At 43.6% G+C, this 13,102-nt stretch overlaps 1 protein-coding gene across 1 annotated transcript in view; it reads right to left on the bottom strand.

Moving 5' to 3' along the window:
- ITGAL (integrin subunit alpha L) overlaps positions 1 to 13,102 on the bottom strand; it is a 35,053-nt gene that overhangs the window by 1,628 nt on the left and 20,323 nt on the right. Inside the window, exons 21-29 of the mRNA XM_066630376.1 lie at positions 12,715 to 12,819; positions 11,829 to 11,908; positions 9,644 to 9,730; positions 8,970 to 9,045; positions 7,510 to 7,620; positions 6,465 to 6,554; positions 4,528 to 4,632; positions 3,240 to 3,332; positions 1,209 to 1,319 (exon numbers count right to left, since the gene is read on the bottom strand). Of these exons, the coding sequence (XP_066486473.1) occupies positions 1,209 to 1,319; positions 3,240 to 3,332; positions 4,528 to 4,632; positions 6,465 to 6,554; positions 7,510 to 7,620; positions 8,970 to 9,045; positions 9,644 to 9,730; positions 11,829 to 11,908; positions 12,715 to 12,819 (858 nt within the window). The remainder of the gene's footprint in view (positions 1 to 1,208; positions 1,320 to 3,239; positions 3,333 to 4,527; positions 4,633 to 6,464; positions 6,555 to 7,509; positions 7,621 to 8,969; positions 9,046 to 9,643; positions 9,731 to 11,828; positions 11,909 to 12,714; positions 12,820 to 13,102) is intronic.

The raw sequence follows: 13,102 nt of genomic DNA, 5'->3' as shown, positions 1-13,102 counted from the left end.
TTACAGTGCAATCCCATTTACACCTGTCTACTCAGAAGTCAGTCCCATTGCATTCAGTGGGACTTACTCCCAGGAAAGCACGTATAGGATTACATCCTTAGATGCAGTTATGTCCTTTGCTATTAACAGGACCTGGACTTTGTTTGAGATAGATTCTGTTTTAAACACCTGTTACCAGAATCATGAAAATTTCCATACTAAAACCCCAGATACAGAAACTTAATTTATTCTGCCACAGATTCTTTAAAAAAAAATTGAGCTCGTGGCCACTGCGAACAGCATTTATTTATGGATTTTTATCCTCCTTTCCTTATAATAAGGTTAATTACAACAACAATAATAATTAAATATGTACAAAAAAACTAGCTAGCTACATAAAAAATATGTTAGAATAATTATATATGGTTAGCCAATATAATCTAAATCCCTAAAACATTACAAATAAACTCAGAAGCCTCCCTGAAGCCTTTTAAAATGAGCAGTGGTGTATGTGTGGGTCACAAATCCCACCCCCTGAGGTCAGATGTGGCCAGACCCTAGTGCTTGGTGTTCTAGGGCAGGGGTGTCAAAACTTGTTTCATACAGAGGACCGAAGTTAGCATTCAGGACTCCAGCTGAGGGCTGGAAGTGATGTCATTACACATGAAGTGACATCATTAAGCAGCTAATGGCCAGAAATCAGACCCTGTTCTCATATAGAAACTCATTAACTGCAAATGACAGAAGAGAAAGTACGCAAATCTTGATCATATTTCAAGATTTGGGAAAGCCCAATTTTCATGTGGGCTGCCATTTCAGCTGTAACACCTCAGCAGCTGAGAGCCTGAGGGCTGGATAAAAAGCTTCCAGGGGGGCCGCATTTGGCCCCCAGGCCTTATGTCTGACACCCCTGTTCTAGGGCCACTGGTAGGATTGGGCAAAAATTGTGAATCAAGTGTCAAATTTTACAATAGCCAAAACGGATCTAAGAATTTCACTGCTGCCTGACCCTCAGGCCTTGAAACAAGTTTTCCATGCCAGAGCCAACTTCCACTTGGATCTAAGAGAGATGAACTAGCAGAAATCTGCATGGTGCTATGGAGCCCTTTTCAGTATGGCGGCCAATTGTTGTTGTAAACTAGATAATAAAACTCTATATTCATTTACTCCAAAAAGAAGCTAAGCTCCCCATTCCTCATAGTGACCCTGGATTCTCCAAGCACCCTTACCTTATAAAGCAGCACAATAATGAGAATTAGCAAGACCAAGCCTCCTATGCCACTGCCTATTATAATAGGGAGATAATTCATTGCAACAATAATTTCCACCTCAGTCCTGACCTGTAGGAGCAAAGGAGAGAGAGAGACAGCAAGCACACAAATCATATCTGGTACTGTACATAATTTGACAGTATACAGCCAATTTAGCAGGGGAAATAAATGCATTTTTTCCAACCCTCAGGGCTGGCATACCATCCATTTACCATATTTTACCCATCAAAGCTCTCTTACTTTAGGAGCTCCTTTCAATTAAATAGCATCCCAGAATACACCTGATATGTTTTTGCTACTATTATCAGACAGTCAAGCACAAAGGCAGCTAAAATGAAATATCCAGATAAATTTTATTTCCCTGTTGTTCTCCAACATGCTTTTTGATAAACCCACTACTGAGAGTTGCATACCCACAATAATTTAAAAAGAGTAATGTGTGCGACATCTGAGTAATTGCAGGCAGGGAGGGAGAAAAGCTACCCTTTAAAAATCATAATTCATCATGCTAATAGAAAGAAAACCATGCAGCTCAAGAAGCACAACTCACAGATTAGATTCTGTTTCACACACTAGACAACCTTTTGTTGACATTAGATTGATTGCAAAACAGGAAACATTGGAGTTTGCCAACTGTTCTTTAAAGTGATGGAAAAGTTAGATAATTCTACTGTATGTGAATATGCCAGATTTATTAATATGAAACTGAAATAATTAAGCATGTATTAAATATTGTTCTCATAAACATACTGTAAGGGGAGGCAGAGGGCAGACTGAGTGCAGAACCTAGCAGTTAACAGCAGGCACCTGACTCCCTGCTTTCACTTCTCCCTTTAAATGGGGGAAATAAGGAATAGTAGATCACTGTCACCACCCCAGACTGGGAAGCCAGGTAGAAGAAGGCCATCTGTCGAAAGCTTCCCAGGAGGGCCAGAACCAAGACCCAGGGACACCCTTGTAATCAAGCCGTAGCAAAAGTGATAGCTTGAGAGACATGGCAACCCATTCCCCCAAGTGCAATGAGAGCAAGCAGGTGAAGCCATAAAACAGCAAGAGATTTGTTTTAAAAGGCAGTACAATATATCAAGGCCATGGAAAGGGAATTGCAAGGATAAAACAAGACATGTCATCTTACAAAAAGAAACCAAAAGGGTGTATGTGGTAAAGCTTGACAAGGAGGCTAAAAGACAAGCAGAAAATAAACCTTGATGAGTCTGACTGAGCACTATTTACGTAAACTATTCCAGGATCCTGCTTGTCTCCTGGCAGCACATGGTGCAAAGTGAATGGGCACGCCCCCTGTAAAGCAGCAGTTGCTTCTGCCATCAGACTTGGGGAAATGCGCAAAGGGATGCATGACTGCTCTTTAAGCCATTTTTGCTCAATGTTGCATATACGAACAAGGATCAAATGTGTACACCTGTGGGCTGGGCAAAAATGGGTTAAATTAATCACCTGTGGGCATTATCCCTGCTTAATTTGTGGGACTGATATGGGGGGGTTCACTCAGGCCTCTGAATTTTCCACTCTGGGAAATCAGGCAGTCTTCACTCTCCCATGTGTTGGCTCAAAAGTTTCGTCTTTGTTTAGTGGTTGGTTGAGGACAAGTAATGAACACTATCACAATAGGATAATGGCTACAGCCTTTGAAAGACACAGCAGCCCCTTCAGGATGACAAAGAATCACAGAAAGCTCTGAGGTGACAGGTTGAAAACATGCAGAAATCAGGATTTTCACCAGGCACACACGAAAAGAGTTTGACATAATTGGAATAAGGCTGCAATCTGACACATTTTCCAGGGAGTAAGCCCCATTGAATACAATGGGACAGACTTCTGAGGAGACATGTGTAGGATTGATTGACCACATGAACAGTTTCCTAAAAGAAATGCTTTGAGTGGTGAAGGTTTTGATGGAAGGAACAATGTACATTAATACTGCAAATTTGCTGAAAAAGCGGAATAGTGAATTTCAGTTGTATCCATTACCTGAGACTTAAATTCAGTTTTGTGGTAGTTGTTGTATCTTCTAGCATCAAACGTTAACCATAACACTGTACAAAACGTGGACTGAAAGGACTGCTGGCATAAGAGATAAAAGGACAGTCACATCAGGCAATATAATGCATGCGCAGAAATCTCAAGTTTTGTTTCAAGCAAGTTGCGCTTCACTGATTGCAACAGCCAATTTAAAAATGGGAAGGCCACATACAATAAGACCTCATGTAAGTTCAACCAGGCTGAAGTACTGGAAGAGTTTATTTCAGCATGCATACCTCACCTTTTCCCAAATGGTCAAAGATGGCTAACAAAATTTAGACAGAAACACACATCACAGTATAAAAAACTGAGATGCAATTAACAGCAGCAGTAACAAATTTTTTAAGTAGGTGCAGCATCACAGCTGCAGTATAAAGGTCTCAGTCTCACTGAAGATATCCTCCCCTTCTCAAAAAAATCCCATTACTGTGCCTGTTTCAGGAGGTAGAAGGTCCCCACTCAAAGATTTTAATGTGTAGCTGTAGTTTACAAATCTAGAAGTTCATCGTCACAGCATAAGTGCAACATATCCAGACAGAATGGAGAGATGTCTGCTTTCTCATTCATGCAAACTGTGGTAAATACAATCACAGACAAAACCTCAGAAAGCAGTGAGCCCTCTGTGAACAATGGGTGGTATCCAAAAAAAGGTAGTCATGACTAAGCCCCTTTGAAGTCAATGAGATAAGTTTAATCTGGAGTGACTGACAGCCCAATAAGACTGGGCTCTACCACTACTGGAACTACTCAAAAACCAGGCCCCAATTTGCAAGCTGGTGCATCTGCAAGCAGTGGGATAGCTAGAGGGAGTGCAAAGCACTAAGTTTTGCAGGGAGCCTCACCATGGCATGCAAGGGCATCCCCCCCCCCATTCCAGGGGGTGGGAGCAAAACGGAGGCAGATTTGCTCCCACCACCTGGGGGCCATACCCCATCCAACTTTCCTGTGCCAGTTCAGCCATACCCATGGTGCATGCACTGCATCCTGTGGTAGGGGGACAGCCACAGAGCCCTCTTCCAAATAAGGGAATGTTTGTTCCCTTTCCTCAGAATTCCATTGTGGCTGCACTGGCACTGGAAAGTTGGATAGGACTGGGCTCTGGAATGGCTCTGAAGGGGCGGAGGAAGGGCCCCTTGCACACTGCAGTGAGACTCCCTGCAAAACTGACCACTTTGCACACCCTCTAGCTACACAACTGCCTGCAAGCTATCTTTCCTGGTCCATGAGAAGTCTTTACCTCAGTTCTTCTTGTAGCATACACCACTCCAGTAATTCGGATGAAAGAAGAATTTATTTGTCCAAGGTCACACAGGTAGATGTCATATTTATCAACAGCACACTCCTGGGAAGGAATTAGAAATAGAAGCATCCACATTTAAAACTTGTATTTTCCAGGAAGTGTTACATGCCAGTAATAATACAGTACTTAACATCTATATACAGCACTTGGTTGGCAACCTTCAGTCTCGAAAGACTATGGTATAAGCCTTCAGCACCTGGTATTCCCAGTGTGCAAAGCACCACATGTATTATTTTGATGTAATCTTTACAACAACCCTGTAAGACAGGTAAGTATTATTATCTTTTGCTAATTGCTAATGCAGAAGACTGGCCTAAGAGCACTTGCTCAGTTTTGAACCAGAACAATCCTGATTGCAATGAACAGTCTCTTAGCTGTTGGGCTAGCATAGTTCTCAGTAAGGACTACTTCTGACCAAGCAAACATGTTCATTTTGAATAGGGCATTCTAATTAACTCCCAGTAAATGAGAATACCAAAGAAGAAGGATAAAAGGGTTCCACCCAGCAGGCAGAAATTACTTCTTCCTTCTGCCTTGAAGTAAGATCAGCCAAGGGCAACAATAACTAGCATTAAATAAACTTCAAATAAAGAGTACCCCAGGGGAACTGAAGCTACTATAGTGGTAAAGGGGTAATTCCAGAAGTAATTATATATATTTATTCATAATAGTTATACTGTAGGGTGTTCACACACAAAAGTGATCTAAATATGAAGGCAAAGAAAACCTTCTGGAATATGCACTGAACGTAGAACTAGAAACTTATCAGTCATTTACTTAAATCGGGGTGGCCAACCATTCAACTTTAGGGCTCCTGGATCTTTAACTGGGTAGAGGAGGGAATTTCAGCAAGTGCAGCTTGTCATCTGAAATTCCCTCTTCTACACCAGGGGTGCCCAAACGCCAGCCCTGGGGCCACTGGCAGCCCTCGAGGACTCCCAATCCAGCCTGCATGGAGCCCTCGGTCTCCAATGAGCCTCTGGCCCTTCAGAGACTTGCTGGATTCCACACTGGCCCAACACAACTGCTCTCAGTGTGACAGCCAACTGTTCGACCTTTCACATGAGCTGTGGAACAAGGGCTCCCTCTGCTGCTTTCTGTTTTGCATCTGTGATGCAGCAGCTGCAGCTAAGGAAAGGCCAGCCTTGCTTTGTGCAAGGCCTTTTATAGGTCTTGAGCTATTGCAAGAACTTCATTCATTCATGTAAGTTCCATCTCTAATATGTTCATTTATGTAAATATATTCAAATTTGAAATGTAAATTAATTGTTTTTTCCCCAGGCCCTGACACAGTGTTTGAGAGATGATGTGGCCCTCCTGCCAAAAGGTTTGGACACCTCTATTTTACACAATTGTTAAAGGTCCAGCAGCCCTAAAGTTGAAAGGCTGGCCACCCCTGATTTATATCTATGCTGAGCATGAAAGATCTAGCGCAAGAAGACCCAATGTGTTCAAGGAATCCACTTCAATGGAGCAAGTTGAGACAATTGGGGTAGATTTCCCCAAGGTAAACCAGCTTAGGATGGGCATTATCGATAAATGAAGGGCCCCAGTGAGGTAATATTGAAAGGAACAGGGTGTAAGACTTGCAGCAATTGTATGCTGTCTCTGTGGAATCAAGTAGCAATCTGGATCCAACAGGACATATCAGAGGGTGTTGAGGTTCTTTCAAATAATATCAAGAACTGTGCATTGATTGTTTAAGCTCCTTCAAACACAGCAAGCTGCTTCAGAAGCAAGGGGGTTTACCTGCAGTTCCCATGACACTTTTGACTGTCTTTTGGCAGCATCTCAAAGTGCAGGAACAAATATTGCAACAGACACCATGATGTAAGGTTTTAAAAGTCACTCTCAAACCAAGATGGATAATCTACCTCGGTCAGGTGGATGTGATTCCTATTGTCGTATGTCTCTCCTGAGCCTTTTTTGTCCATTTCAACAGGCTTGCAAATCACAGAGGGATCCTAAGAAGAGGAGATGTATGTATATTATAGATTACTATATTCAGTTAAGTGGTTCTCAACCTTTAGGAGCCTGCAGACCATTGATGCAAAAATTGGAATTGTCATGGACCACATGCAACCCTCCCACCCTCTGCACACAAAAATACAATTAAATTTCTAATAGCGAAGACTTATTAGAGATTTATTAGATTTATTATTTGTAGAAAAGATTTGTGGGTTGCTGCTTTTGTTGCTGGATGCAGCTGCGGGTGGTCTGTTCTCCACCCTCTCTGGTGGTCCATGAGGGAGCGCTTGCTTAGCAAGACACTTGAAGTGATTGAAGGCAATCTTTTTTTTCCCTGAGACCTCAAGGACCACTTCTCAGGGTCACATGGACCACCTGAGGTCCACAAACCACGGGTTGGGAAACAGTGATTAACTGACTCACTGGCTGTGCTTCAGCTCCCCACATTGTTTCTAGCAAGTTATATGGTGTCTCCTTACTTCTAATTCACACTAGGCTAACCCACTGTTGCTCAAACTGTGGGTCGGGACCCACTAGGTGGGGCGGGAGGCAATTTCAGGTGGGTCCCCATTCATTTCAATATTTTATTTTTAGTATGTTAGACTTGAAGCCAACGTGGTATGTGATTGCATTTGGGGAGATCTGTACTTTTAACAGGCTACAATGTATATGCTTTTAACAATGATTGTCAATGGGGCTTACTCCTGAGAAGTGAGGATAGGACTGTAGCCTAGGATTGTTGAAAATTTTTCCAGCTTGATGATGTCACTTCTGGCCATGACATCACTTCCAGGTTAATGACATCACTTCTGGTGGGTCCTGACAGATTAGCATTCTAAAAGTTGGGTTCTGGGCTAAAAAGTTTGAGAACCATTGTGCTAACCTAATCTAGCACTAGGCAGTGCTGAGTTTGCATCCACTTACCACCTTATCCTTCCATATAATACTTACAGTTTGGATGCTATTCACTTCCCATTTTAGCCCAGGAAGAATTATGGATGGCACTTTCACAAACGCTATCAGTGAAGGAGGTGGGAAAGCACCCATAGGCCGGTGAGTCACCTAGGGAGAGAGACAGGCTGAGACAAGAAGACTTAACAGGTAATATTTCAAAGGGATTGGCAAAAAGGAGGCAGAAGTGGGTGGAAGTGACATGAATACAAGGCACTGCTTTAAATAGACTCAAACCCTTGGTTCACTGTGTGCTGCACTGTCTAATTAGCAGAGACTTTCCAAGGTCTCTGCAGGGCTGGAAAAAAAAGACTGCCTGAGTTCCATTAATCAGAGGTGCCAAGACTTGAACCTGGAACATTATTTAGGCAAAACTCTGAGCCACCCTTCTGTTCTTTTGCAGTACAAAAGGCAGCTCCAAGAAAATAGATGTGGGGGAATATTTTATTGGTGCACCATATGATCAGAACACATATTTAGGAATCATTTTGTTACTGGGGGTCAGCAGCCAAAAGTATGGCTAGTTATTTTGGATCAATATGCAAACTTGCCTTTTATTCCTAAAGATGGAGCTTCCATGTTCAAAGGTTAATTCCCAAGCTGGGGACAAACATTTTGCTCATGTCCTGCTTGGAAACTTCCCAAGGGCATCTGACTGACCATTGTACAGAGACAGAAAGCTTAGCCAGATGGATATTTGGCCATATCCAGCAGTTCTGACATTCTCATCGATAATACAGCCTCTCCTATCCTTGTACGAGTCCTGGGCTGTCATCCTATTCATCTCCTTCTGGCCTCTTCGACTCTCTGGTCTTCAGTCCCCTTAACTACAGCAAAGCAGTGAAGGTCAACTCTACCTCCAGAGTTTGGGTGGGTCAGGGGTCACAGAGAGGAGGAACTGTACTTTCCAAACACTGATTAGTCTAAACTAGAATATAGGAGACCATGGGAAGAAAGGATTGCAAGAAAAAAGGTTGAGATCCAGATGAGTTATTTACAACTTAGGCCTAATACTATCTAACTTTCCAGTGCTGATGCAGCCATGCCAACTAGGTGTGCGCTGCATCCTGTGGTTAGGGGGTGAGTCACAGAAGCCTCCTCAAGGTAAGATTTGTTCCCTTATTGCAACTGCTGGAAAGCCGGATAGGATTGGGCCCTCAGTCATAATGCATATTTACTTGAGAGTTAGCCTCATGGGACTGAATGGAATTTAATAAACATGCATAGAATTGTAGTGATATTTGTTTGTTGAATTTATATCCTAACTTTCTACCTGGATGAAACTGAAGGATGCAGGCATAGGAGTTCCCAGAGGATCCTGCACCAGACCCTACACCTGCTTAGGTTCAGCAAAGAGGCTACATCACGTGCCACCATCAGAGCATTAACTCCTGACATTTTGGATTCTGAGCAAATGAGAAAAATTCTAGAGCTCTTAGTTTCTGCAGCTTTTCACTTACTTCATATGAGTGTGTCACAGTCTTGTTTTCTTGATCTAGGGAACTGAAGTTCACGTAATGGACAGATGTATCTAGGCTACAATGGAGAAGAAAAGTACACCCAAAGATGAGAGTGGCAAGAAGAAAGGGTAGGGCAAGCCCACCCCTACCCCAAGTGGCACACTGGCCTGACCTTCTAAAAACAGCAGCAAACTCAGCAACCCCCACTGAAGCCCTAGCCATTCATATGAGCTGAAAGAATTGGGAGCAGGAAAATAAGCCTTGCCCTCTTATTTTCAATATGAGATTCTCTGCTGGTGTCACAGCCATAAGGGACATCAGTGAGACTCCATCCTATCCCACCACCCCAAGCTTCTGACAACATTCCAAACTATCAAAGACCTCCCCCACAATTTCATCCAAGTACAACAGTGCAAACCTCTGCATGTCTACTTAGGAGAAAGTCATAAGAACAGCCCCACTGGATCAGGCCATAGGCCCATCTAGTCTAGCTTCCTGTATCTCACAGCGGCCCACCAAAAGTCCCACTGAATTCAATAAGAGTCCCACTGAATTCAATAAGACTTACTCCCAGGTAAGAATGTACAAGATTGAGGGCACAAGCCTAACCAGGTCTACTCAGAAGTAAGTCCTATTTTGTTCAATGGGGCTTACTCTCAGGAAAGTTCACTTACTTTTTGACAATGATGTTGATGGGGTACTGGACAGGGATCTGAGTAATGTTCCAATTATCATCAAGGGTTTTATTTGCCTCATTGTTGCTGGAAGACAGATTGTCAAAGAAATGTCAAAAATATGCAAAATACTCTTATACCTGCTTTCTGAGGAATAATCCTGATGTTGATGTCTTAGTTGCTTTCACACAAAAACCCTTTAGCACTGCCAGGTATCTCTTTTTCACAATTAGCTAGAAGTGGAATGAAAGCAAAGCATGATGTAGCACCCATCTGTGCCCTTCCCCATGGTCAAGATACTCTTATAACATTTATTCAGAAGTCAGTTTCATTCATCAAAGGACCATCCTGCTACTAGCTTCATCCTATCTGATGGCTTCCCATTGAGCAGGGCTGGTGAACATAAGAACATAAGAACAGCCTCACTGGATCAGGCCATAGGCCCATCTAGTCCAGCTTCCTGTATCTCACAGCGGCCCACCAAATGCCCCAGGGAGCACACCAGATAACAAGAGACCTAGTTATCATAGATAGATAACAAGTGATTAGTTATCAAAAGCTTGTTAATTGTCCCAGCGTCAGTTCTATCCTGAGATTTCCTCTCATTTTTTCTTCTCAATTTTTTAATAGTAAAATAGCACTATTTTACCATCAAAAAATGAAGGGTGTGGGAAATGAAAAACCGGTACTGTAATTAAAGCCTCCCCCGCCACCACATACACACAGTGGGAAGGCACTGGGACAGTTAAGGAGGGCTATTTAAGGAGCATAGCTAAGCTCCCAGCCAAATAGGAAAACATAAAATGAGCTGAACCTACAAACTGGAAATCTTTAAGCCAGGCTAGTGCTGCAACTGCATTTTACTACCATCCCCAGAGTTCCTGGGGCTTGTGCTGCCCTAGAGCCATCCCTTGAAATGCTATGCCTCAACCCTGAAATAACTGCAGTGACATGGTGACTTCACCATAATTATTTCCTGTACACATCAAGTGGCCACAGTCACTTGGAACAGCTGGGCCACCCACTTTTTTGAAAGAAGTGGATGGCAGCTCGGAATGGTAGTCTATCAATCTCTCACCCCCAAATACCACAAATCAGGTATGAAAAAACATGGACAATTTCATAAACAGTGAACTGAAACCATGTGACAACCATGTTGTTTGGACTCCCCATAATAGGGAGTGAAAGAAAAATGGCAATTTTGGAAAAAAGGCCAGTCTGGAAGTTAAGAGATCAAAATCATGCAGGTAACTCTCTTCCCATAGATCTAACATACATTGTATTGCTAGAAACAGATCTCTCACTTGAACCATCTCTCTGCTTTCTGACATCCTATTCCCTATTACTGGAACAGTCTCACATGTCTCCTTTTCCATCTCTTAGGTTCTCAAGAGCCTCGTTTTTATCAAAGCGTTTCCTGGACCACCCTAAGGGCAACCCCAATGTTAGGTTGGTGCAAGTCACTTGCGCCAGCCCGGGGGTGTTACAAACATGCCATAACGCACGTTTGCGTCAACTTAAGAATCAGGGAGGCTAGCGCAAGAAGTTGCGCTGGCCTCCCTACACCGGATCCAGGCTTGGCATGGTAAAATTGCGTTGGCTGAGCTCGGCCGATGCACACAGGTCAAGGGATGTGGGGAGGGCAGGTAGAAGGCCGGACGGGGTGTTCAAGGGTGGGGGGAGGGCAGGCAGTGGGCATTCCTAGGGGTGGGTGAGCGGGGAGTGGGGGCCAGGACTCGGCAGTGGGAGGTGGGTCCAGGAGCCATTCCCTGGGTAGTGGCACAGATCCGAGTAGACCCATTGGGACCACTTTGGCTCTCCCTAGGGTAAAGGGAAAAGTTTTCCCTTTCCTCGGGCTGCACCATAGTTGGCCCCAAACTTGTGCTGGATGCAGTGCAGTCCTGCTGGCTTGCCTGCTCCCACGCATGTTAGGATTGGGCTGCCCACTTAACATACAGCACTAATTCCACCAAAGCCACTTGACTCTCCCTACCAATCATTTTGATGATCTCCACATTTTCCCCTCCATCCCTGTCTTGATTGCAGAGCCTAAAATTAGGCATTGTGGGGCTCCTGAACGTGGTGCTCTTTGCATTATCTTTGGTTGCCTTTCCATCTTCAGCTAAATTCACAAATGCAACCAACTTCATGTACTAGCTATGCTGGACAGCATATACTGATTTACCTTCTGACAACTGCCTTTATTGTTACATTATCTCCCCAGGATTTGTTGTCCAGGATGCCAAACAGGATCTGGATCAGAGCCTGAAAGAGAGAGAGAGAGAGAGAGAGAGAGAGAGAGAGAGAGAGAGATGTAACAATTCACATCATGTGCTACTGTATTCCTCTCACACTCCAGACTAGAGCACTGAATCTTCTTCCTTTTGTTCCCCACTGTCCTGAATTATGCAAGATGCACACCTTGAAGTATGCAATTACAATGATAAAACCGTCATCATTTTTCTGTTTTTAAACCTGTGCTCGCCGATACCCTTAAGATGCATTTAAAAGAACATCCAAAGTGATGCTAGGAAACAGAATACTGCAACATGAGCGAAGGAGAGTCATTCCCTACGATGTGCTTGCTTTCTGATCACTCCCCTCTACAGAAACCAGCACTCTTGCCTCTACACATCAGGCTTTTGCTCTCTAATTCAGCCCCCCCCAACCAGGTTTCCCCAGTTGTTTGTCACAATTTCCTTGAACAGTTCAAATGCAGCATGTATTGCAACAAGTGCTTTCTCTTCCCAAAGACTCCTAGCTGCCCTCGTGCTCTTGGCTTCTTTTTCCTCCCATCCAATACACCTTTGTTTGTTTCTGCATGTAGTGATGGAGCAGTCCTGGGAATTTTCAGAAAATATAGCAACACTACTACAAGCCCCATCTTTGAAGTGGTTTCTGCTTCCAAGAATTCCATGATCTTTAAGGGACGCTGGGTGCATAGTGCTTGGTTGGTCATCTTAAGGTCCATCAGGCCTGGGGTTTAGCCTGAGCTCCATCTTACATAGAAGAGAGTGAATGTGAAGCATTGTGGGCCTTTAGTGCTAACATGGGTATTATTGCATACTCACTTTTTTTTTCTCCCTGTAGACCGGGTGGCTGATGTTGCAAGACAGACCCTCTGAATCTTGATCTTCCACCATTCCGTCACAGTTCACGATGGTCTGAGCAGTAGACTGTGAGAAGGTCAGGGTGGGTAAACCACAGAGAAATTAATTCAGTTGCCACTTTTCTCTTGCTAAACTACAACTGTTTAGAGATTCCGGGCTGCTTGGTGAGTAGAGGTGTGTTCCCCCCTCCACCTGTGCAAGTGAACTTTACAAATGTTCCCTTCTGGCACTGTTACTCTAATGAAGAGTGGGAGAAGCACCATGCCATTCATATACACCACCCCAAATGAGAAAACCACAGCATTTGGGGCAAAAGTGGCAGAGAAAGCCTGCCTTTTTCCCAAACAAA

The sequence above is a fragment of the Tiliqua scincoides genome, chromosome 5 (assembly GCF_035046505.1).
Source record: "Tiliqua scincoides isolate rTilSci1 chromosome 5, rTilSci1.hap2, whole genome shotgun sequence".
Taxonomy (NCBI): domain Eukaryota; kingdom Metazoa; phylum Chordata; class Lepidosauria; order Squamata; family Scincidae; genus Tiliqua; species Tiliqua scincoides.
Note: the sequence above shows the minus strand (reverse complement) of the source record. Positions and strands in the feature narration are given on the sequence as shown.